This window comes from Panthera leo, chromosome A3, assembly GCF_018350215.1.
Source record: "Panthera leo isolate Ple1 chromosome A3, P.leo_Ple1_pat1.1, whole genome shotgun sequence".
Lineage (NCBI taxonomy): Eukaryota > Metazoa > Chordata > Mammalia > Carnivora > Felidae > Panthera > Panthera leo.
In genome coordinates this window covers 23,104,581-23,126,028 of record NC_056681.1, presented here as the reverse complement: position 1 = coordinate 23,126,028, position 21,448 = coordinate 23,104,581, and the positions used below count along the sequence as shown (strand labels likewise).

General features: G+C 48.7%; 1 protein-coding gene across 14 annotated transcripts in view; it reads left to right on the top strand.

Annotated features, from left to right (window-relative positions):
* The window catches only part of EPB41L1 (erythrocyte membrane protein band 4.1 like 1), a 164,724-nt gene that overhangs the window by 98,559 nt on the left and 44,717 nt on the right, over positions 1–21,448 (top strand). For all 14 annotated transcript variants that reach the window (XM_042931075.1, XM_042931066.1, XM_042931073.1 and 11 more), the window contains 5 exons: positions 12,882–13,072; positions 14,295–14,459; positions 16,409–16,513; positions 17,110–17,152; positions 20,929–21,004. In XM_042931075.1, coding sequence (XP_042787009.1) covers positions 12,896–13,072; positions 14,295–14,459; positions 16,409–16,513; positions 17,110–17,152; positions 20,929–21,004 — 566 coding nt within the window. In that variant the 5' untranslated portion in view covers positions 12,882–12,895. The remainder of the gene's footprint in view (positions 1–12,881; positions 13,073–14,294; positions 14,460–16,408; positions 16,514–17,109; positions 17,153–20,928; positions 21,005–21,448) is intronic.

Sequence of the window (21,448 nt, the reverse complement as noted above, 5' to 3'; positions counted from 1 at the left end):
TGGATTCCTATTTTGGTGATCAGGAGCTTTTGTGCTGGGCATGAAAGGTCAAGTGGAATTTCAGTAGCTGTGAGGGAAGGGCACCCTCAGGTCAGAGGGGAAGGAAGTAGGGACGCCTTTGATGAAGAGTGGGTAGTCTGCTATGCATGGGGCAGCTGGCACAGGGGGCTGGGGGCACTGGGAGGTGACAAAGTCAGCTCGGGTTTGGGTGTTCGCCAAGGCTCTGGAATCCACCAGACCTGAGCTCTCGTCACAGCTCCACTGTGTACCAGCCACGTACCCTCGGGCACATCACTTAGCTGGCCTGAGCCTCAGTTTCCTCATCTGTAAAATATGGATAAACACACCTATCGTGTAGAGCCCACGTGTGGTTGCTGTTATATAAAGGACCTAGCTTGCACATCCCAGGGACTCACTAAACATTACTTCTCTCTCCCTTCAGTCCCTCTTGAACATCAAGCTAAGGTGTTTCCACTTGACAGGAGCCTGGAGGCTCTTTGGTCTGCATGGGGCATGCGTGCACTGAGGCATGACAGAACTGTTTGGGAAGGTCCCTTTGTTGACTGTAAGAACCACAGGAGGGGGTGGACTGCAGCCTTGCCTGAGAAGCATCAGCCCTGTGGACTTGGAGGGCTGGGGGAGGGAGGACGTCTACCATGTGGTGGGTGGCTTAGCTGGTTGGGGTGGGGAAGACCACAGGGGCCATTAATTCGGTTTGAGGCCTTGTGAGTTTAGGATGAAGAACTGTCTCCCTTCAGTCATTCTGAAGGTTGCATGGCATCTTTGTGCATCTGGGTTTTTTTTTTCCCCCTTTTGAATAATTTCCTTTGGATGAATCCCCATCAGAGCTTCCTGTATAATAGCAGCAAATTGGGACTAAGTGCCCAACAATAGGAAGATGATTGAGAACGTTTTGGAACATCCAGTGGATAAAGTAATATACAGCCATGAACAGCCACAGAAATACTTATTTTTGCAGCGTAGGGAGTTGTGTACTTGCAAAGCTCCTTTGCATCCTTTATTCATTTCATGTTCCCTGTGACAGAGGTGGGACAGGGGTTAGATTCCTCTGGGGCCCTGAAGAGATGCAAGTTGGGTTCTCATCCCCTTAGGGGCAGGGCTCATGTTTTATTCATTGCTCTCTCCTCAGCTTGTAGCTCAGTGGTTTGCAAATGCTTGTCTGGTTGAAAGAATTGATTGAAAGAACAAAGCAGAGGGGAATTGACTTGTCCAAGGTCATCCAAGCTATAAGACCCAGGACCTGGTCTCCTCATCCTTACCTGCCACATTCTAACCACTGAGTAGCTGTGCAGAGGAGTAGGATGGAGGGGTTCCCAGCCAAGAACTTGGGATGCACACAGACCAGGGCTTAAGTCTACTTTCTGTCCTTATGAGCTGCCACGCTTTGGCAAATTGATCTTTTAAGCTTCGCTTTCCCTATGTGTAATGTAGACAGTCCAAGTACCTGCTTTTAGGGTAGTTGTCAAGATTAAGTGATGTAAGGCATGTAAAACTCTTAGCTTGGTAACTAGCACATAGTAAAGTACCCATGAATATGAACTGTGATGATAATGATACAATAATGGGGAAATATATCTGATACAATTAATGTTCAATGGAAAAAAAAACCCATTAACTTATAAGCACTCAGATTATATTGGTGTAAAATTAGATATGACCATGGATAACATTGGAAGAGAACAGGCAGAAAGGGAGCTACTGCAGGTGCGATAGGAGGTCAATAAGACTGATCAGAACAACTATTTATTTATTTATTTATTTATTTAATATATGAAATTTATTGTCAAATTGGTTTCCATACAATACCCAGTGCTCATCCCAAAAGATGCCCTTTTCAATGCCCATCACCTACCCTCCACTCCCTCCCACCCCCCATCAACCCTCAGTTTGCTCTCAGTAGAACAACTCTTTTAAAAAAGACTTGATTTCTGGAGCGCCTGGGTGACTCAGTTGGTTAAGCATCCGACTTCAGCTCAGGTCATGATCTCACTGTCCATGAGTTCGATCCCCGTATCAGGCTCTGTGCTGGCAACTCAAAGCCTGGAGCCTGCTTCAGATTCTGTGTCTCCCTCTCTCTCTGCCCCTCCCCTGCTTGCACTCTGTCTCTCTTACTCTCAAAAATGAATAAATGTTAAAAAAAAATTAAAAATACTTTATTTCTTCTTTAGTTTTAATTTAAAAAGACATATATGAAAATCTTAATAATTCGGATGTGTATTCTCCCCTTGTCTCCCTAACCAAAATCCTCTCCAGAAGTAGCCAATGATAATAATATGTTTGTTGTGGGTCCTGCCAGGGTATTTTCTTTTTTTTTTTTTTTTTAAGTTTATTTATTTAGTTTGAGAGAGAGAGAGTGTGCACATAAGCAGGGGAAGGACAGAGAGAGAAAGGGAGAGAGAGAGAATCAGGCTCTGTGCTGTCAGCGTGGAACCCAACATGGGGCTTGATCCCACCAACCATAAGATCATGACCTGTGCTGAAATCAAGAGTCAGACACTTAACCACCCAGGCGCCCCCTGCCAGGGTATTTTCTATGCCTACATAAGCATACAAACCAGAATGGGGCCATAAATTATATCATTGTTTTACAATTTGCATTTTTTTCATTTACATTTTGACATCTTTTTATGTCGGTATAAAATCCATCGCAAAATTTTTCACAAGTACGTAACACTTTTGTAACTCATTTAAAGACATTTTTTTTTACATTTATTCATTTTTGAGAGACAGAGAGAGACAGAGCACAAGTGGGGGAGGGGCAGAGAGAGGGAGACACAGCATCCGAAGCAGGCTCCAGGCTCCGAGCTGTCAGCACAGAGCTCGACACGGGGCTTGAACCCATGAGCTGTGAGATCATGACCTGAGCCGAAGTCGGATGCCTAACCGACTAAGCCACCCAGGTGCCCCTGTAACTCATTTTTTAAAAATGGGTGTATCCTAGTTACTTTGGCCAGTGCCCTGTTGATGGACATTTAAAGTTATTCCCAATTTTACTCTATTCTAAATAATGCTGACAATGAACTCTAAGAGTATTTGAACAATTAGAGAAAATGAAGTGAAAGAAGGAGTCAGAAACTGTGAGGCCATGAGGGCTGCCTGGGGAGGTCTACAGGTCTGCACCCACCCCACCACCCCTGCTTCTCAGCAGAGCCTGGGGGACAAGGATACTGAGGACTGGCCTGCTCAAAGGGTGGGGATATCCCAGGGAAACCCCCTTCTGTCACTGACCCACTATGAAGCTCACTTGTGGAACTTCCAAATTCTCTTTGGATGCTACAAGCTGCTGCCTGGGTCATGCTGTCACTCACACCTTGAGTGTCCTTGGACAAGTTCTTTGCCTTCTTTGGACCTCACTTTGCCCATCGATGTGGTAGTGACAACCTTACTGACGAGAGCCACTGTTGCCACTTACTGAGTGCTGTGTGACAACATGGTGCCAGGGCGAGCTTCATATGCATTCTCTCATTTCTTTCACACTAAATGCTTTTGAGGCATCGGGGGTGTTATTCTCATTTTGCATGCTCAAACTGGCTCTCAGTGAGGTTAAGTAACTTGCCCAAGGTCCTCAAGCCAGGATTCAAACTCTGGTCCAAAGCCTGCTCATAACTGCTGTTCCATGTTCCCTCTCACCAGCTGCTGATCGGTGAGGTCCAAGTGAAATGATGATTATAAAGGGATTCTTTAAATTGTAAACCACCCCACGTGTGGGAGGGGTTGGTACTGCTGTTATTATTTCTACATCCAGAGCAACGGTAGCTTTGGTTACATGGTTGACAGTAAGTTGGAGGTTGTGGGATGTGGCAGGATTGAGGGGGAAGAGCACGGGACCGTCAGCCAGCAGATCTGGGTCCTAGTGCTGGCTCTACTTGAACTGACTAGCTTTGTGACCTTGGCCGGCCAACGCAGCCTGGGGAATGAGCCCATCTGCCCTGTGTGGCCCTTGTGCAGCTCAAAATGAGACAAAGCCTGGAAGGCGGCCAGCTCATCGCCTGGCTTTCAGAGGAAGACCCGCTACGGGGAGGTCTCTGTCTGCCTCTGCAGTCATCAGTGTGGTCCAGGCAGGAGGCATTTCTCTTTTCTGATGCCGTTACTCTGCAGTCCTGGGCATATCATGCGGTCCCCAGCCCACAACTGCACATTCAGCCTGTGGCTCCGCGGTGGCACATGAACCCTTTGGGCAAGAAGCCAGTGCTGACGGGTGGCAGCCTCTTCACGTTGCTTGGTTTTGTTTAATGCGGTGCCCACGGGCACCGCAAGCCTCTGACAGACTGCCATCTCCCCGCTACCGAATGAACGACTGCAGGCCCAGCTCCTGTTTTAACCCCACAGCCTCTGTCGGGGGCTCCTGAGCCTTGGCTGGGAGGCTACACAGGGCCCCAGAGGCAGCTGTCTCAGCCTGCGCCCTCCTCCCTCGCGGCAGGGAGGCATTTCGTTCACGTCCACCCAGAGGTTGTCACTCTGGGAAGTGAATGCTCTGTGCTGGGGAAATCCCTGTAGGAAGGAACATCATCTCTAGAGGGGAAAGAGTAAGTCTTAATAGGCTCGTACTCCCTGTCTCTTTTCTTTTAATTCTTTTCTTTTTCTCTTCTGACTCCAAAAGTAATACATGTTCATAGGGGAAAAATTGTGAGACCCAGAAAAACCCCCTAAAAAGCCGAAAGAGAGAAGTGTGTAATTCCTTCTCTAAGGGAGTGCTATTGTTCACACTTTAGCCTTCTGGCTTAATGCTCAAGGTGAGAATATCTACTATTTCTTGAGTACTAACTGTGGGTTTTGGCATGTGTTGAGTGCTTTATGGGCATGATCTGGTTCAATTTTCATAGTAACCGTGTGAAATAGGCATCATCATGAATTTTACAGATGAAGACACTGAGGCACAGAGAGGTTAAGAGACCTGTTTAGGTTCTTGTCTCCCATTTTATCCCTGACCACTAGATGATTCTGCCTTTTCCCGATTTCTCCTCCCCTCCCTCTCTAATTCATGTGTTTGTTTAGTGTCAGGAAGTGTTGTCAGTCAGCTTCTGGCAGAAAACAGAATTCCACTCAGATGCTTACACTAAGGAGTTGTGAATAAAGGTGTGGGCAGGGTTAAGGGAATCCACAAGGGTACCCACAAAATAACAGTGGCAGAAGCTGTTTTCACCATTCTGCCTGAATGAGCAGAGGAAGGGAACAGTATTACCAGAAATCAGTGATGGCTGGACCTGTACAAGTTGCTGACACAGAGGGCTCAGCCACTGCCAGAACCACAGGGAGGGAAATTGGGAAGATGTTCCCCAACTTCCCATTGGCCTTTAACTCATGCCTCCCACTGGCCAAACCCAACCAGAAGTCAGCAGGCAAGGAAGCTCAGTCCTAGGTGTCAGCCTCCCGCTTCTTTGAGCAAGGCATAGACCTGGAGGTGCAACAGCTCAGGAGACATGGTTGGAAGGGGATGGGAGAGATGTGCCCCCTGAGTTCCCCAGAAGAAAGAAGTTATCTCGGTAACTGTGATTTTTGAAAACATCATTCAAAACAGAAGTCTCACTTGCTGCCTGGCATTCTCTTGATGTTTTGGTGTCTTTCACACCCTGTCCATCTCTCCCTCTTTCTCTTTCTTCTTTCTCCTTCCTTCCATTAGTTCCTACCTGGTTCGGAATTCCCAAGAATGCCTGGGCAAAAGTCACAGGTGTGCAAGATTTAGAAGAGAGCCTTACTGGCTAGGGAGTAATTGTCGTGACCATAGACACACATGGCTGTATGTACCCTCATGATGTTCCACTGCTGTGCACATGCATGCAAAGGCATCCTTCTGGTATATATCATCAGCATCTATAATATACTCTTCCTAAAATATATGACTTTAACTTTTGTATCTGAAAGTCCTTGGTTGTCTGTGATGTCCTTTGTCTACATGGCTGTACTCTGAAGTGCGGGGACAGGGGTTCTCATCCCTGTTCGGCAGATGAGGAAGCTGATGTTTACAAGGGGGAAGTGACTTGCCCAAGACCCTTCAGATAGGAAGTGGCAGAACTGAAGCAAGACACAGTGGTCCTGACTCTGAACTCAGCTCTTCCCAGTGTATTTGTCTTTCACTCTTGGGAAGTTTTTCCTTAGCCAGCCTCACCCTTTGGAGAAATTAGTACAGGCCTCCTGAGGCTGCTAAAATGCCATGGAGTGGGAGGGACTTGGGAGTCAGAGAGACTTGGCACAGTCATATGACCTTGGGCAAATCAGCATACCTCTTTGGGTCTGTGTGTCCTCATCAGTAAAATAAGGATGATAGTATCAGGAGTTTGGATGGAAAAGTCAGGTGCTTAACGTCTGATAAGTCATCAGGACAGGCTGGCTGGCTGGTAGCCATAAAGACTCCCGAGGTGAATGCAACCCAGGTCTCTGTCCTCAGTTGAGTAGACTTAAAACTTGTCTTGTTGGTGTTTTACCCACCCATCACCCACTTGTCCATCTACCCATCCTTCTGACACCAGACCCCCTGGGTTTCACTTCTGGTTCTGCCATGCACTAGTGTATGATCTTGGGCAAGTTTCTTAACTTCTCAGTGCTCTGGTTTCTTCTTTTATAAAATAGAGATAATAAAAGTACCTATTATAGGTTATTGTGAAGGTTAAAAGAGTTCAATTGATATAAAGTGTTTAGGCTGGTGCCTGGCAAATGGCAAACTCTGTAAATGTTAGCTTTGTTGGTATTTACCAAGAATTACACTCAGTCCTGGGGATAATGGCAAATGAGTCAGATAAAGTTTTGTTTTTATGGAGTTCATGTTCTAGAGGAATAGAAACAAGTAAAAAGAAATACGTTTCATTTGTGATAGTTGCTGTGGAAAAAAAAAATACCAAAACCACCCAACTGGCATGGTTGCTTAATCAGCCCAGCGTTTCTGTTTGGGGTAATGAAAAATTTTGGAAACAGATAGTGGCAATTGATTGTTGCACAAGGTTGTGACTAATTCACATCATGGAATAGTTAGACTTAAAAATGGTAAAAATGGCAAAACCAACATAAAATAAAACCAAGCCCCATATCCAGCATGCTCTCACCAAAAAAAAAAAAAAAAAAAAAAAAAAAGGGTGGGGGGAAAGACCTACTTAGAGAGGTCAAGAGGTGCATGGATTGAGGTCTTAAGGATGAGAGCTGCCATGCCAAGAGATGGGACAAGCCCACTGTCTGTGTGGGCAAAGCCCCACAGCAGGCGCTAGCCTCTTGTGGTTGAGGAGCAGACAGAAAGTATGACAGGCTCATAGTGATGGTGGAGCTGATGCAGCGGCCATAAGCAGGGCCTTGTATTTTATTGATAAGAAGCTTGTATTTTATTTTGATAGTAACTCATTGAAGGTTTTAAGGAGGGTCTCCAAGAAAATGGACAGCATAGGAAATACAGTCAATGGTGTCTTAATAGTGTTGTATGATGCCTGATGGTAGCTACACCTGTGGGGAGCATAGTGACATATAGTTGTCCATTCACTATATTGGGAAATGAAGGTAATGTGGTGTGTCAACTATAACTTGAATTTTTAAAAAATGAGGACGCCATCCAGATGGAGTTTACAAAAGATCCCTGTGGCTGTTCTGAAGAGAATAAACCCTAGAGGGGCCCAAGTGGCCACAGAGAGTCCGTGAAGGAGGCTAGGCAGCCATGGGTTGCCAGTGGCTTGGGCCTGTGCTATGCCTGTGGGGATTGGAAAAAAAGAACAAATCCAAGTTACTGGATTCAGAGATGCTGATTCACTCTAACCTTGGCTGTAGGGTCTGATGTATAAACTGGCTGGTTCATTTTTAATGAGTTGGTACAATTACAGGCCAAGTGGATATTGCCTTGCCTGGGCTAGGATGTCCTCTCCTAGCAGGCCACCCAGATGGAAAGCCATAGTGCCCCTGGAGGGGGAGCCAGGGGAGCCAGCCATTGGCAGCAACGATAAAGAGTATCAAATGCTGCCAGCCTTCTGGACTTGCCTCAGATTGGGCTGTGCCCCTTTCCTCCAGACGGGACTGGTGTGGGTACCATCAGCATTTACTTCTCTGGCTGGCCTTTCTCCCTTCAAATGCTGTGCATTGATTGGGTTTTCATATGTTAGTGCCATCAGTCTGGCCTTTCTGGCCTCTGTTTGTTCCTTCCTTCCTTCCTTCCTTCCTTCCTTCCTTCCTTCCTTTCTTTCTTTCTTTTCTTTCTTTCTTTCATGTTTATTTAATTTTGAGAGAGAGAGGCACAGAATCCAAAGCAGGCTCCAGGCTCTGAGCTGTCAGCACAGAGCCCGATGCGGGGCTCGATCCCACGAGCCGTGAGGTCATGACCTGAACCGAAGTGGAATGCTTAGCTGACTGAGCCACCCAGGCGCACCTGTTCTCTGTTTCTTACAACATCTCTTTCTCTATCCGTTCTGGGGTGGCACTTCTTTCTCTCTCTCTTTTTTTTTTTTTTTTAATGTTTGTTTATTTTTGAGAGAAATAGCATGAGTGGGGAAGGGGCAGAAAGAGAGGGAGACACAGAATCCAAAGCCGGCTCCAGGCTCAGAGCTGTCAGCACAGAGCCAGACGTGGGGCTCAAACCCATGGACTGTAAGATCATGAACTGAGCCTAAGTCAGACCCTTAACCGACTGAACCACCCAGGTGCCCCTGGGCTGGTACTTCTGAACTCCTGGTTCTCAGACTACTCCCTGTTTCTCATTACTGTTGGTGATTATAGACCCTCTCAGGGTTGTTTTATTGGGGACACACCATGCTCATTGCTCTGTCTTGGTTAGTTTCCTGAATCTCTACCACCACTCTCAGAGGGAGGGAGGAGTATCTCCATTTTACGGATGAGGCGACTGAGGCTCAGAGCATTGAAGTCACTTGCCCATGGTCACAGAGTGAGCCAGTGGTGGAGCCAGGCTTCAGGTCTGATCTAAGTCTGCCCCCTGCGCTGGTATCCTGTGGGGTGTCCATGAGATGATGGTGTGTTGAATCCCTGACCCTGGGCCTGGCCTGCAGCGGTGCTTAGTGATGGGAGTCTTGCCCTTTCCATCAGAGTAATGCTTACGACTCTTGCAAGGCTGCTTGCCGCACCCCCCAGTTCCCTCACTTCTCCCCATCTCCAACCTGTTCCACCTGCCAGGCTGTTTGGAGCTCACCTTTTGTAGGCTTCCTGTTCTGAGGTGTCAGGATGTCAAAGCCTCCTCTCTGTCCTCCGCACAGCCCTCCTTGTTCCCCATCTCTGGACATTTGCCCACTTGGTGACTCAGCCCAAGTGCCCTCCCTGCCATACCCATAGTTCTCCCTTTTTGCAAAACCTAACTCCACTCCCTACCCTGTAAGCCTTTTTTTGGGTACTCTAGGTCATACTCCCAATTGCCAACTCCCCAGAATCTTCTAGAGGCTGACACATACACCAATAAATCTAAATCACATCCTGCCTGGGTGTTTAGCCATTTTCTGGGTGAGCATCACACTCCCGTGTTGCAGTGAGATCCAAGGAACCAGCACGTGCTTCCCCTGGGGCCCCCCGCAGTGCCCAGAGGGCTCCCGTAGTCTCTGCTGGCCTGGGTCTGGGCAGAACTGTGCCCACGTGACTGGCCCTGGCAGAAGCCAAGGCCAGGTTCCTGGCTTGCTTTCTGTGGCCTAGTGAGAGAACCATGCTGTTATCCTTGGACTTGTCAAATAAAGAAGGATCTCATCATAGGCTTAAATAATAATAATAATAATAATAATAATAATGTTACTTTTCTTTTAAATTCATAAAAATTTTAAGTTTAAGCAGACTTTGTCTTCTTCTCATCTTGTCATACCAAGCCCCATGCATTGGAATATTTTATTTTTTAACCTCTAATTTTTTTTTTAAATCAAAAAATATCCAAGTGTAATAGAAAAATTGAGAATCACAGTTAAACAGAAAGAAGGAAAAATAATCTGTATTCCTGGCATCTAGAAACAACTATAATTAATACTTTGTTGAATATTCTGCATCTATATAGATGTATTCATCAAAATAGGGTCAATCTGTACAAGCTGCTGTGGATCAAGCTTGTCATTCAGACATTTCCATGATCTTTTACATCATCTTTTTTTTACTCTGTAGAAAGCATGAGCCATCATTTATCTAACCAGGCCTAGGCTGTGGGGTTGTTGTTGGGGCTCATGCCACCTGTTTGGCTCCCAGCCTGGGCTAGAGTGCTTTCTCCTTCCAGTTGATTCTGTTCAAGTTTGCTTGAGGCAGCAGAGTGAGGTGGGAAGAATAATGGCCGCAGCGCTCGGATCTGGAGAGACAGGAGGCTGGATGGGAAGGAGAGTGGGTGGGAGGGACCAGGGAAGATCTGTCTGCCTGTCAGTCATTCAAGTCTCTTTTGCTGTCTGAATCTCACCTGGAAAAGAAGAGATTGAAAGACTTCCTCCTCCTCTCATGTGTGGTGCTGTTAGCACCAGGCATTCCCAGCCAGCAGGTCGTGCTGGAGAGCTGGGCAGGGGAAGAGCTCAGATATTTATCTAAGACTGCTGTCCTGGCTGTTTGATGCAGGTCCCGAGAAGGTTCAGGGAGTACAGTCTGAAACCAGACTGAAGTGGAGGGGAGGAGTAGATGCGCCAGAGCCTCTGGGCTGCCTGGGCCTATGAAGGTCATGTGGAATCTGCTTCTCACAGCAGAAAGCCTACAGCTTAGTCTGTAGATTTTTTAAAAATCTTTACTTACTTTTGAGAGAGAGAGAGAGAGAGAGAGAGAGAGAGAGAGAGAGAGAGAGAGGCGGAGTGCCAGCGGGAGAGGAACAGAGAGAGAAGGAGACACAGAGTCCGAAGCAGGCTCCAGGCTCTGAGCTGTCAGCACAGAGCCTGACACAGGGCTCGAACTCTCAAACTGTGGGATCATGACCTGAGCCAAAGTCAGACACTTGACTGACTGAGCCACCCAGGAACCCTTGTAGATTTTTTTTAATGCAAAATTAAGTAGTAAATTTATTTTAAGGGTTCTTCTTACAGACCTTACCTAGCATAATGGCTGATATCCTCAAGTGCAGGTCTAGAAGAGATCTAGACCCAAGCAGACAAGTCTTATTCTGACCCTATGATGCCATGAGTTCTCCTGGAGCTGCTTCTATTACTTTGTGTCCTGACACAGAGTTGACACTCGGTGTCACATAAGTGACAGAGAGCCTTTATTTAACTGTGGCTTTAAGGTGAGCCACAAAGCCCAGGGTAATGACATGAGTGGAAAGCATTTCTGGGTGGGGATGAGACAGTGTGACCAAGGCCTTCCCTTCCTCCTCATCTTACTTCTTAATAGCAGCATCAGTAACAACAAACCCTTTCATTTGTGCTACTAGTTATAGCTTATAAAGTGTGACCTGTTCAGGGCCCTAGAGCTCTTGTCTGGCCTAGTGGGGCACGCAGGGCCCCTGGCTTTCTGTCCAATACCCTTTGCTTTGGGCTGGGCTGATGCTTTCTGAATGTTGGGAGAGAAGCTGAAGGAGAAGAAGGGAGTGTGGAGTAAGGGCTTAGAGCATGTGCATAGCACAAGGTAGGGCCAATGTCCGTCTGTCTCTCTGCTCATTGGAGCCCTCCCATGGTGGATGGGTTTGGGAAGAGACCTGCCAGGTGTAATCTGAATCTTTCTCATTTAATATAATGGAATTAGAGGGAGGCTCTAGACTCAAGGGTGAGGGTTACTGCCCATTTCTCTGTTCCTCGGGTTTTGGCTCAAACTTTTTTTTTTTTGAGGATCCACTCTGGGGTCAGGAATAGGTGCTTTTGCCACATTAAAAAAAAACCCAATTTGTGAGTTAAAAATATATGTATGTTTAAAATTATACAAGAATTCCAAAGCACATAAAGTAAAAAATGAAGTTCTCTTTTCTATCCCACCCTGTGGAACTCCCACTTTTTCCTTTATCCATTTCTCAATTATTAACCTGTCTTAACATTTTGGTCAGTATCCTTTCAGATCTTTCACTACATGTATATAAACAAAAAGAGGTATTGTTGAGGTTATTGTTGTTGTTGTTTTTTTTTAATATAAAAATGGGACCATGCCATTCTTTCTCTTTTCCTCTCCTTGCAGTTTGCTTTTTCTAACAGAATAGCTGGGCAATAGGTCCCTGATTCTCTGAAATCTCATTTCCTGCTCCAAGGGGAAAAGGGTAAGAGTAGCCTTGCCTCAGAGATAATTTCTTTAAGTCCTTTGCTTTTTGGGTGAGTCCTAGTAAGATGAAATGACTGCCCCGTTTGTGGCAGACCTGGGGCCTGTGCTCAGTTCTCCTGACTTTTACATCATCAGGGCTATGTGTTTTTGTAATAGTGCCCTCCTATCTTATCCTTGAGATCCATTCTGTCAACATCCCTGTGGAGAGAGTGGTGTAGGAATTATTGAGGCTTGGGTCATGAAGAGCCTTGCTCAGAGTCCGTGCTGGAAGGGCCTGGAGCCCAGGGCTCTTTTGGTTGAGTTCAGTTTATCCACCGTTTATTGAGAGGCTACTGTGTGCCAGGTGCTCCCGTTGGAGAGACAGCCTGGCCGAGGGCCTGCCTGGAGGGGGTCACTGACTAGCCTTTGTGCTCTTGGCAGAGCGGGGTTCCCTGGAGAGACTCTTCATTGCCCTGAAGAAGGGCCCCCTTCCAGAACTGGGCCAAGAGACAGGAGGAGTCCCTGAGGAGCTGTATGGTCGCTAGAGTGGGAGGGGGTCTGTGACCTCAGCTGTGGCCAGTAACCCCTGACTTCTGCTCTCTTCCCATCCCCACTTCCTCTGTCTCTTCCTGCCTCCCTCCTTCCTTCTCTCTGTGGCTCTTTGTCCATTTGTCTCCATCTGTCTTTCTCTGCATGTGGTTCCTGTCCCCCTCTCTCTATTCTGTCACACCATCGCTGCCCCTTTCCCCTGTCATGTGCTCTCCTTCATGCAAATGCAGGTGTGCTGGTCACCATGACAACAGAGACAGGCCCGGATTCTGAGGTGAAGAAGGCTCAGGAGGAGACCCCACAGCAGCCTGAGGCAGCCGCTGCGGCGACCACCCCTGTGACCCCTGCAGGCCACGGCCACCCCGAGGCCAACTCCAATGAGAAGCACCCGCCCCAGCAGGACACTCGGCCTGCTGAACAGGTGTGTGCCTGAGAGCATGGGTATCCCTCTTCCTGCCCAACAGGAATCCAGAGCCAGTTCTTAGTGGGGAGGGAAGAAGGAAACTGAGATTTATTACTGACCCGCTACGTTCCAAGCACTGTGCTAGGGGCATCGTGTTCACTTTTATATTTAATTCTCCCAAACCTACAGAGAGTGTATATATATATATATATATATACACACACATATACATATACATATACATACACACACACACATACATATATATATTCACATATATATATACACACACACAGATATATATATATACACACACATACATATACATATATATACATACATATATATATACACACATACATATATACACACACACATATAATACATATATTTTAATTAAGTTAGCACTACACCCAACATGGGGCTTGAACTCATGACTCTGAGATCAAGAGTCATATGCTCTACCGATTGAGCCAGCCAGACACCCCTAAGAGAATAATATTAATTGCCATATTTTACACTTGGGGAAATGGTGGTTCAGCAGATGATGTGAGTTACTCAAGGTCATGTAGCTGGGTGACGGGTGGACGTAAAACCTAGATCTGATTTCCAAAACTTGTGTTCTTTCAACCTTATTTTCCTATTCTCTGAACCTGTCCATTCTAGCCTGGCAAGCCCAGTATAACCCCAGAGCAAAATCCATTACCCTGAAGGGACAGGGGACCTACTGAATCACCTAGCTGTCGAATTCACACCCCCCTTCATTCACAACAGGCCAAGAGGGTAGGAACTTGGCCAAGGTCATTGAGGGCATTGGTGGCAGTTAGGCCTGGCTGGCAGGCCCTTCCCTCCATTAGGTCAGTCCACAAGCTCTCAGCCTCATGCTAGACCAGTGACAGTCTGATAAGGAGGAGGCCAGATGGTTGCTCTGATAACTCACATGCTATTTTAGGGAGATAGGGCAGCCCTGGTCACCGGCTTTGGTTCTGTGGGATGCCTCCCTCCACCCGAAGAAGTGGACCCTTTCCATGAGCCTACTCTGTTGCATATAGTAGCTCTGGCTCTCCTCCTGCGTATACCTGCCATAGCTACTGGCCACCCTGGGGGTCTTGGAGGGCAGTGGCTCTCATTTTGGGGGCCATCTTAGCCCCAGCTGCTGCATTGTTATTGTGTCTCTTTTGGATGAAAGGCTGTGGTCTCAAGCTCACTGACCAGACTTTTCCCCTGGTTGGACCTACAGAGCCTAGACATGGAGGAGAAGGGCTATGGGGAGGCTGATGGCCTGTCAGAGAGGACCACGCCCAGCAGAGCCCAGAAATCACCCCAGAAGATTGCCAAGAAGTACAAGAGTGCCATCTGCCGAGTCACCCTGCTTGATGCCTCTGAGTACGAGTGTGAGGTGGAGGTAGGGAGCACACACCACATGCCCTACCCCAGCCGACTGGCCCCAGAGCCAGGGCGAGCTTCTGTGTGCCCTCAGCCTGGGCCAAGCCACAGAGCATCCATTCTTCATGGAGTCCTGGACCGACTGCAGCATCCTGGAGAGATGACCTGGCCAGCCCTCCTTTGTACAGATGGTGGCACCGAGGCCCAGAGAGGACCGTTACAATTGCAAATAGAATTAGATGAGGCACAGGGCTGGCGCCAGAAAACAGCTCTGTGGGTGGCGGGGAGGGGCTGTACTTTGGCAAGGAGTCCCCATCCAAGGGCCAGTAGGCCTGTGGACTGGGCTCTTCAGTCTCACCCAGCAGACACTGGTGTTTCAACTAGAGTCATTTTTATGTTTTTATTGGGTGGAGGGAGGGGTCTTCCTTTGTGAATGCCCTTCTCCAGGGCACCAGGACAGACTGGTCACTTGAAGGTTCCATGGTATATGTGTCCCCCAGACATGGAGAGGCTGCCCATAGAAGGACTTCCTCACCTAGGCCATGTAGAAACTGTGTGGCATGATCCTGTCCCACAGTGGGTGGGTGGGGCAGACACCTCCTTGTCTGGGATCAGCCTTCCTGGCCCCACATTTGTCATCTCCCTTTCCTGTATAGGCTAGGACTCCCATCCTAATTCTGAGCTCTCACTCATCCCCTTAGAGGGTCCACCCCAGTCTGGGCACCATTCCTGGCTCTCTCCATGTGTATGAAAGAGTCCAGAGAGTGGCCTTACTGCTGAGAGTTACAGGAACCACCTCCCTTTCTGTCCAGTGCCCCCGGTCTTAAGGGACATGGCTTATTTCTGGGCCCTGGTAGACTGGGTCCCTCTTCTCTGCAGGGTTGTTTTGTATTTATTTGTTTGTTTGTTTAATGTTTATTTCTTCTATAGAAGGATTACAAGGTGAACATCTTGCCTATTCCTGGGCAAAAGAAAGGGATATATTCCGCCTGTTCTCTCCTACCCACACTGGCCCAAGATGCAGTTTCAGCTTGTCCCAGGAGGGCATGGAGGGTTTGGCTGAGGCCAGGTCCATTCTATCTGAAGGACTCTTCCAGACTCAGGAATCCCTTAGCTTCCCCAAACTACTCTCCAGAGTTAGGCCCAGTCCCAGTCCCCTGGTGACCTAGCCAGACAGTTCAGGGACCTCACCCTCTCTCTGGAGTCCCCTCCCTCTTTGAATAGTGACTGATTCATGTTCTCCCAGCCTGTAATCCTTTTACTGGTGCTCATCCGTGGGTTTGGAGTACCCAGCCAGGTTCTGGGCTTTGTCCTGCTGAATCCTCAGGCCCGGCGACAGTGGTTCAGCGAGGTACTGAGCCTGGCTGTGTGGGAGTGCGGGAGAAGGTGGCTCTAATCTTGCTGCTCCCAGCTGAGGCTGCTGTAGGCCCCAGGAGCCCCTATAAAAACCTTACTTGCTGCCTGGGTAGAGGGTGGCATTCCAGGCTGGGCTGCCCTGGATGTCACTCAGACTTAGTGTAAGGGGAGGGTCAGGGAAGGAGAGTCACACTGTGACCCTGAGTCCTAGACCCTTCCCTTCTCCCCTGCCTGTGTCCCTTGTATTTCAGGTGGTTTTTCTCTTCCTCTTACAACCACAGCTTGGACTTTTGGCTTTTCTGTTCCTTGGGTCAAAGTTAGCCTCCTTCTCTTAATCTCAGAGGAAGAGGAATCAGTCACCCCCACCCCCACTCCCCAAAGCCAGCCTAAGGTCTAGGAGAAACCCAGCAGGGCTTGGAAGAAGGCAGTTGGTGAGCTGGGCATTAGTGTCACAGGATCCAGTAGGACTCGGGGAGCAGAGTCAAATGGGTGGTGGGAGTGCTGAGATCGTCTTCAGATGCCGGAAGGCTCTTGGGGTTTCTATGCCTGCCCTGGTGGGACCCCCCCTTGAGGTGTGTCCTGGCCTCGTGGTGACTCTGCTCTCTTCTTCAGAAACATGGCCGGGGCCAGGTGCTGTTTGACCTGGTCTGTGAGCACCTCAACCTCCTGGAGAAGGACTACTTTGGCCTGACCTTCTGTGATGCTGATAGCCAGAAGGTACCTGTGCTGGCAAGCAGGGTGCTATGCGGGGGTGGGGGTGGGGACCTCTTCTTTTAGGCCCCCATAGTCCTGCCTGCATCCCACTCCTTCCATCAGTCCTTAGCTTCTCATTAAGTGCCTTCCGTTTGCATGCACCCAAGGTTCAGCCAGCCCTTTCTGCCTCAGTTCTCTGTCTCTACCCCTCCCACCAAGTCCTTTCTTGGGGACCTGCAAGTGACCCCCCAGATGCATACCTGGAGAGCCATGGCCTGGCTTCCTGGGGGACCTGAGACACTTACCCCAGCACCTCTTCCCCACCTTGGGAGGCTCCTATCTGAGTTTTCTTCCTTTCCACCTGTCCCACTGCAGCTGCAGGGACCTGCCCACCCTGCTGCCTCAGAGCAACGCCAGCCATGGATCCAGGGTCCCAAGCCCGGTGGTGAATGGAGATCTCGTTCCCTCACTTTCCAGCTCCAAAGGGCCCAGACTGCTCAGTCCGGGAAGGGTGTTCCCCACCAGGGTGCTAACAGGCTATTTCGGGATGTCTCTCTCTCCTAGCCCTGTCTGGCCCTCTCCCCCATCTTCTCTCTAAAGAACCCTATCTTCTCTTTCAGAACTGGCTGGACCCCTCCAAGGAAATCAAAAAGCAGATTCGGAGTGAGTGGCTTATCATGGTTGGGGATGTTGTGGAAGGGCGGGTGGGGTCTCCAGGCAGCAGGGACTCCAGCTGTGCTGCTCTCTCCTACTTGGGGAAAAGGATCCGGAACCATGAGTTCATTTGTGCTGCACAGCACATCTTGGGAAGGCCCGGCATTGCCTTATAAATGAAAACCCGAGGCAGGCACAAGAGAAATGACCATCTAGAGTTGCACAGCAGGTTAGCAGAGGAATCATAGATGCATTCAGGGTGATAGGCCTAGAAGGGACCTGCAGAATCATCTAGGATAAGGGGACACATTGATGGCCTGAAAACAGCTTCCCTCCTGTCCAAGGCTGGTGTAAACTTCTATGATTGGTGACCCTTGACTCAGCTCAGAATCCTCAATCCTCATCCACACAACACTGCAGACCACGGCCAACTGATGGGAGTTAACATGTTAGGGAAAAGCTAGGCCTGCCCTGGTCTGGGCCATCTTCTGTATTTAATGATAGATGACTGAGGCCCAGAGAGAGGCAGTTGCTTACCTAAGGTCGCAGAGTGAACTATTGGCCAATCCAGGTCTTTAGCCCTGGCCTCCCAACACCATCCTGCTCTCTTTTCAAGGCCTGGGGCGAAGAGACAACCTGTCCTTTCTGGCTCAGAGAGGAAGGGCATATTGGGAGGGGTGGAGCAACCTTCTAATGGCAGAAGGGAGGAAGTAGGTGCTCAGCCAGGGGGCACGCAGTAGGTGGAGACCTGGAGCCTAGAAGCAGAGATGCCTCCACTGGGAGCTCCTCCCCCTTGGCTGTGCTTGGACTCCCTGGTCCCCGGGGCTGGAAAGCAGAGCCTGTTGCCATGACAGCAGGCAGCTGGGCCCAGGGATGCCAGCTGACTCTCCGGGAGGGGCTGGAGGGATTCTTCCTGTAAGCTCCTGTCAGTTGAAGACAAAGAGGCAGGCACACAGACGAAGCATGCTCCTCTGGGGCTGACAGGGTTCTAGGCCTGGGCTTCGGGCTGTCCCTAGGAGTCCCAACCCAGCTGGGAGGCCTGCCTCTCATGCCTGCAAGAATTCGAACACGTACATGCAGCCAAGTATGCAGTGTTTGAGGAGGACCGGGAGCTTGGAAAGGAGAGGCAGAAGACAGAATCGTTGGAGCTCAGCATCTTTCCCCAGAGCAGGGAGTCAGTCGGTCCCCTGTCTCTGCAGCCCCGGCCAGCACGGCCCAGGGCTCGTGAATGGCTGCTGCTTGTGACCATCTCAGGTCATGGAGGAGCAGTTCTGCCTCCTTCAGTAGAGCCAGAGTCTCCATCCCTACCCCTGGGACTTCTACCCATTCATCTTTGTTCTGCCTTCTGGGGTCCTCATAGAACAATTTTTTTTTTAAGATTTTTAAGTAATCCCTACACCCAATGTGGGATTTGAACCCACAAACCTGAGATCGAGAGTCTCATGTTCCACTGACCGAGCCAGTGAGGCGCCCCACCATTTTCTTGCTCAGCCCCTCAGCCTCCTGAAGGCAGCACCGTGGGTCCTTGTGTCTTGGGCTTCAGAGCTGGGTATATTTCCTCCTAAAATCTCTCTGGGTACCTCTCTGGGCTTCTGTCTCTCCTTGGCAAGTGGATTAGGGTTCATGCCTCACAAGGCGAGGTGTCGGTTACATGTGGACAGCACCTGGCACATAGTAGGTGCTTCCCTGAGGTAGTTTGGTGTGATGGTTGAAAGACAGACACTGGAAGCCAGACTGACTGGATTTGAATCCTGACTTCAACACTACTTCTTGTGTTATTCAGTTGTTCTGTGCCTCAGTCTCCTCACCTGTAAAGCGGGGATAATGATAGGACTTATCTTTAGGGTTGTTGTGCAGGGTAAATGAGCTATCATGTGTACAACACCTGGAATGGTGCCTGCACCTAGAAGCATCTAGTACATATTATCTGTCGTTATTACTATTATTACTACTACTGCTACTACTATTATTCCTGAGACGGGGATTGTTCTCCTTGAGGCCGCTTTAGCTGTGGGTTCCAGGGTCAGGTGACTAGAGCTTACATCCCAGTTCTGTACCACTGACTAGCTCAGTGACCCTAGGAGAGTGACTTACTCTCTTAGAATCTTCATCTATAAAAACAAAAGTTTAGGGCGCCTGGGTGGCTCAGTCGGTTAAGCGTCCGACTTTGGTTCAGGTCACGATCTCACGGTTCATGGGTTAGAGCCCTGCATCAGGCTCTGTGCTGACAGCTCAGAGCCTGGAGCCTGGCTCAGATTCTGTATCTCTCTCTTTCTGCCCTTCCCCCCGTCCCCCTTTCTGCCCCTCCTCCCTCCCCCTCCATTTGTCTCTTTCTTTCAAAAATAAATAAAACATTAAAAAATTTAAAAAAAAATTTACCTCAGGATCATTATGAAGCTCGAACTCCTCTTTTTTTTTTTTTTTTTTTTTTTTTTTTTTTTTTTTTTAATTTATTTTTGGGACAGAGAGAGACAGAGCATGAACGGGGGAGGGGCAGAGAGAGGGAGACACAGAATCGGAAACAGGCTCCAGGCTCCGAGCCATCAGCCCAGAGCCTGACGCGGGGCTCGAACTCACGGACCGCGAGATCGTGACCTGGCTGAAGTCGGACGCTTAACCGACTGCGCCACCCAGGCGCCCCTAGAACTCCTATATGTGCATGGACAAGCAAGCAAAGTGACTGGCACTTAGTAAGCGCTGGAGACATTACAGCTTTTTGGGGAAGATGGTGAGGATCACAGGGACAAGGATACTGGTAATGGCATGGCCTCCAGTCCTTTGTGACCATGGTCCTACCTTGGATGGGCCTTGCTTTCTCACATTGTCCCAGGAGTGAGCTGCCCATTGTTCTAGATAGTAGCCTTCCTCCAAGGCCTCCTCTCTCTTAAGTGGTCATCCCTTTTCCTGGCTTGGGGAGCTTGTTTCCAGCTAAAACCTCAGCCTTTATTTCTCTCTCTGCCTATTTGTGTACCACTGATTGGTTGTATCTCAGTGTGGAGTTTAACATTTATCCCGTGAAAAGCCCTTTGCTACTTTCTGCTCGTTATGCTTGCCTTTTAGGTCTTGCTAACGACCCCGTTCTGCCATCTGATGTGGAGCCAACCTGGCACAGGGCAGTCTTATGAAGGGGGTTCCTAGGAACAGTAATCTGGCAGGATGCCCTATGAGAAATGGACACAGCAGGTCAAATAAGTTTGGGAAACCCCTAAATGCATGTCCTCTTGAGGGGTGCAATTGACAACAGCAGAGTGAGGGCTCTGAGAAGTCCACAGTGAGGGAACCCATTTGATATGATTTGTTTTATTCCCATTAACATCCAATGGTATAGACTTTGATGTGGAGGAGGGAGCATGGGCTCTGGAGCTAGGAGGATTGGGTCTGAGCCCTAGCATTGCTGTTTCTTAGCTGAGTGACCTTGGGCTGGCCACTTTACTGACTGGGCCTCAGTGTCCTCATTTGCAAAATGGAGATAATCATAAGACTTTCTCATAGGAGTTGCTGCAAGGTTTCCTGAAGTGATGTTTGTGATTCCCAGTAGGATTGACATGCACCACTGCTCTTCTTTCTTTCTACCTTCCTTCCCATTGCTGTTTCACGAGTCTTTCAACCTGAGCTTCAGTCTCCTCATCTTTCAAGTGGGAATAATATTCCAGTCTTCCTGATTAGATTGTCCTGAAGTTATAGATATGAGAAAATTTTGAGAAATTGCCCATAGTATGATGCATCTGGGGCACCCACTGGGGTGATGGGGCCTCTCTGATTGTTCCCCTATCTTCTCCTCTTAGGCAGCCCCTGGAGCTTTGCCTTCACGGTCAAGTTCTACCCCCCTGATCCTGCCCAGCTGACAGAAGACATCACAAGGTGAGGGCAGCAGAGAGGGGGTGGGTGTGCTGGCCATGTGATTAGGAACAAAGGCACCCGGCCCTGGTAGACATGGGGCAGTGATGATGTGGCAGTTGCAAACTGAGATGCCTGTAGCAAGTCCAGGCAGACAGCATCAACAAAAGAAGCTGACTCAGTGCAAGAAAAAGTGATGCAAACACAGTAGGCAGTGGTAGCGCACCCTCAGCTTTAGAGAGGGAAGCATCCCAAGCAGCATTGGGACCCATTTCACTGATTGAAATTGAAATTCAAGAGGGCACACACCATCTAAAACAATTGCTGTTAGCCCCAGAAATCAGTGCCATGTGGGAACTGTTGAAGTGAAGCTAGAGATTTGAGAGTGAAAATCCACAAATTTCAAATGTTAGCAGCTAATTCAAACTTCTAAAAATCATGATAGAGTCCATCTCTGGATGGGACAAG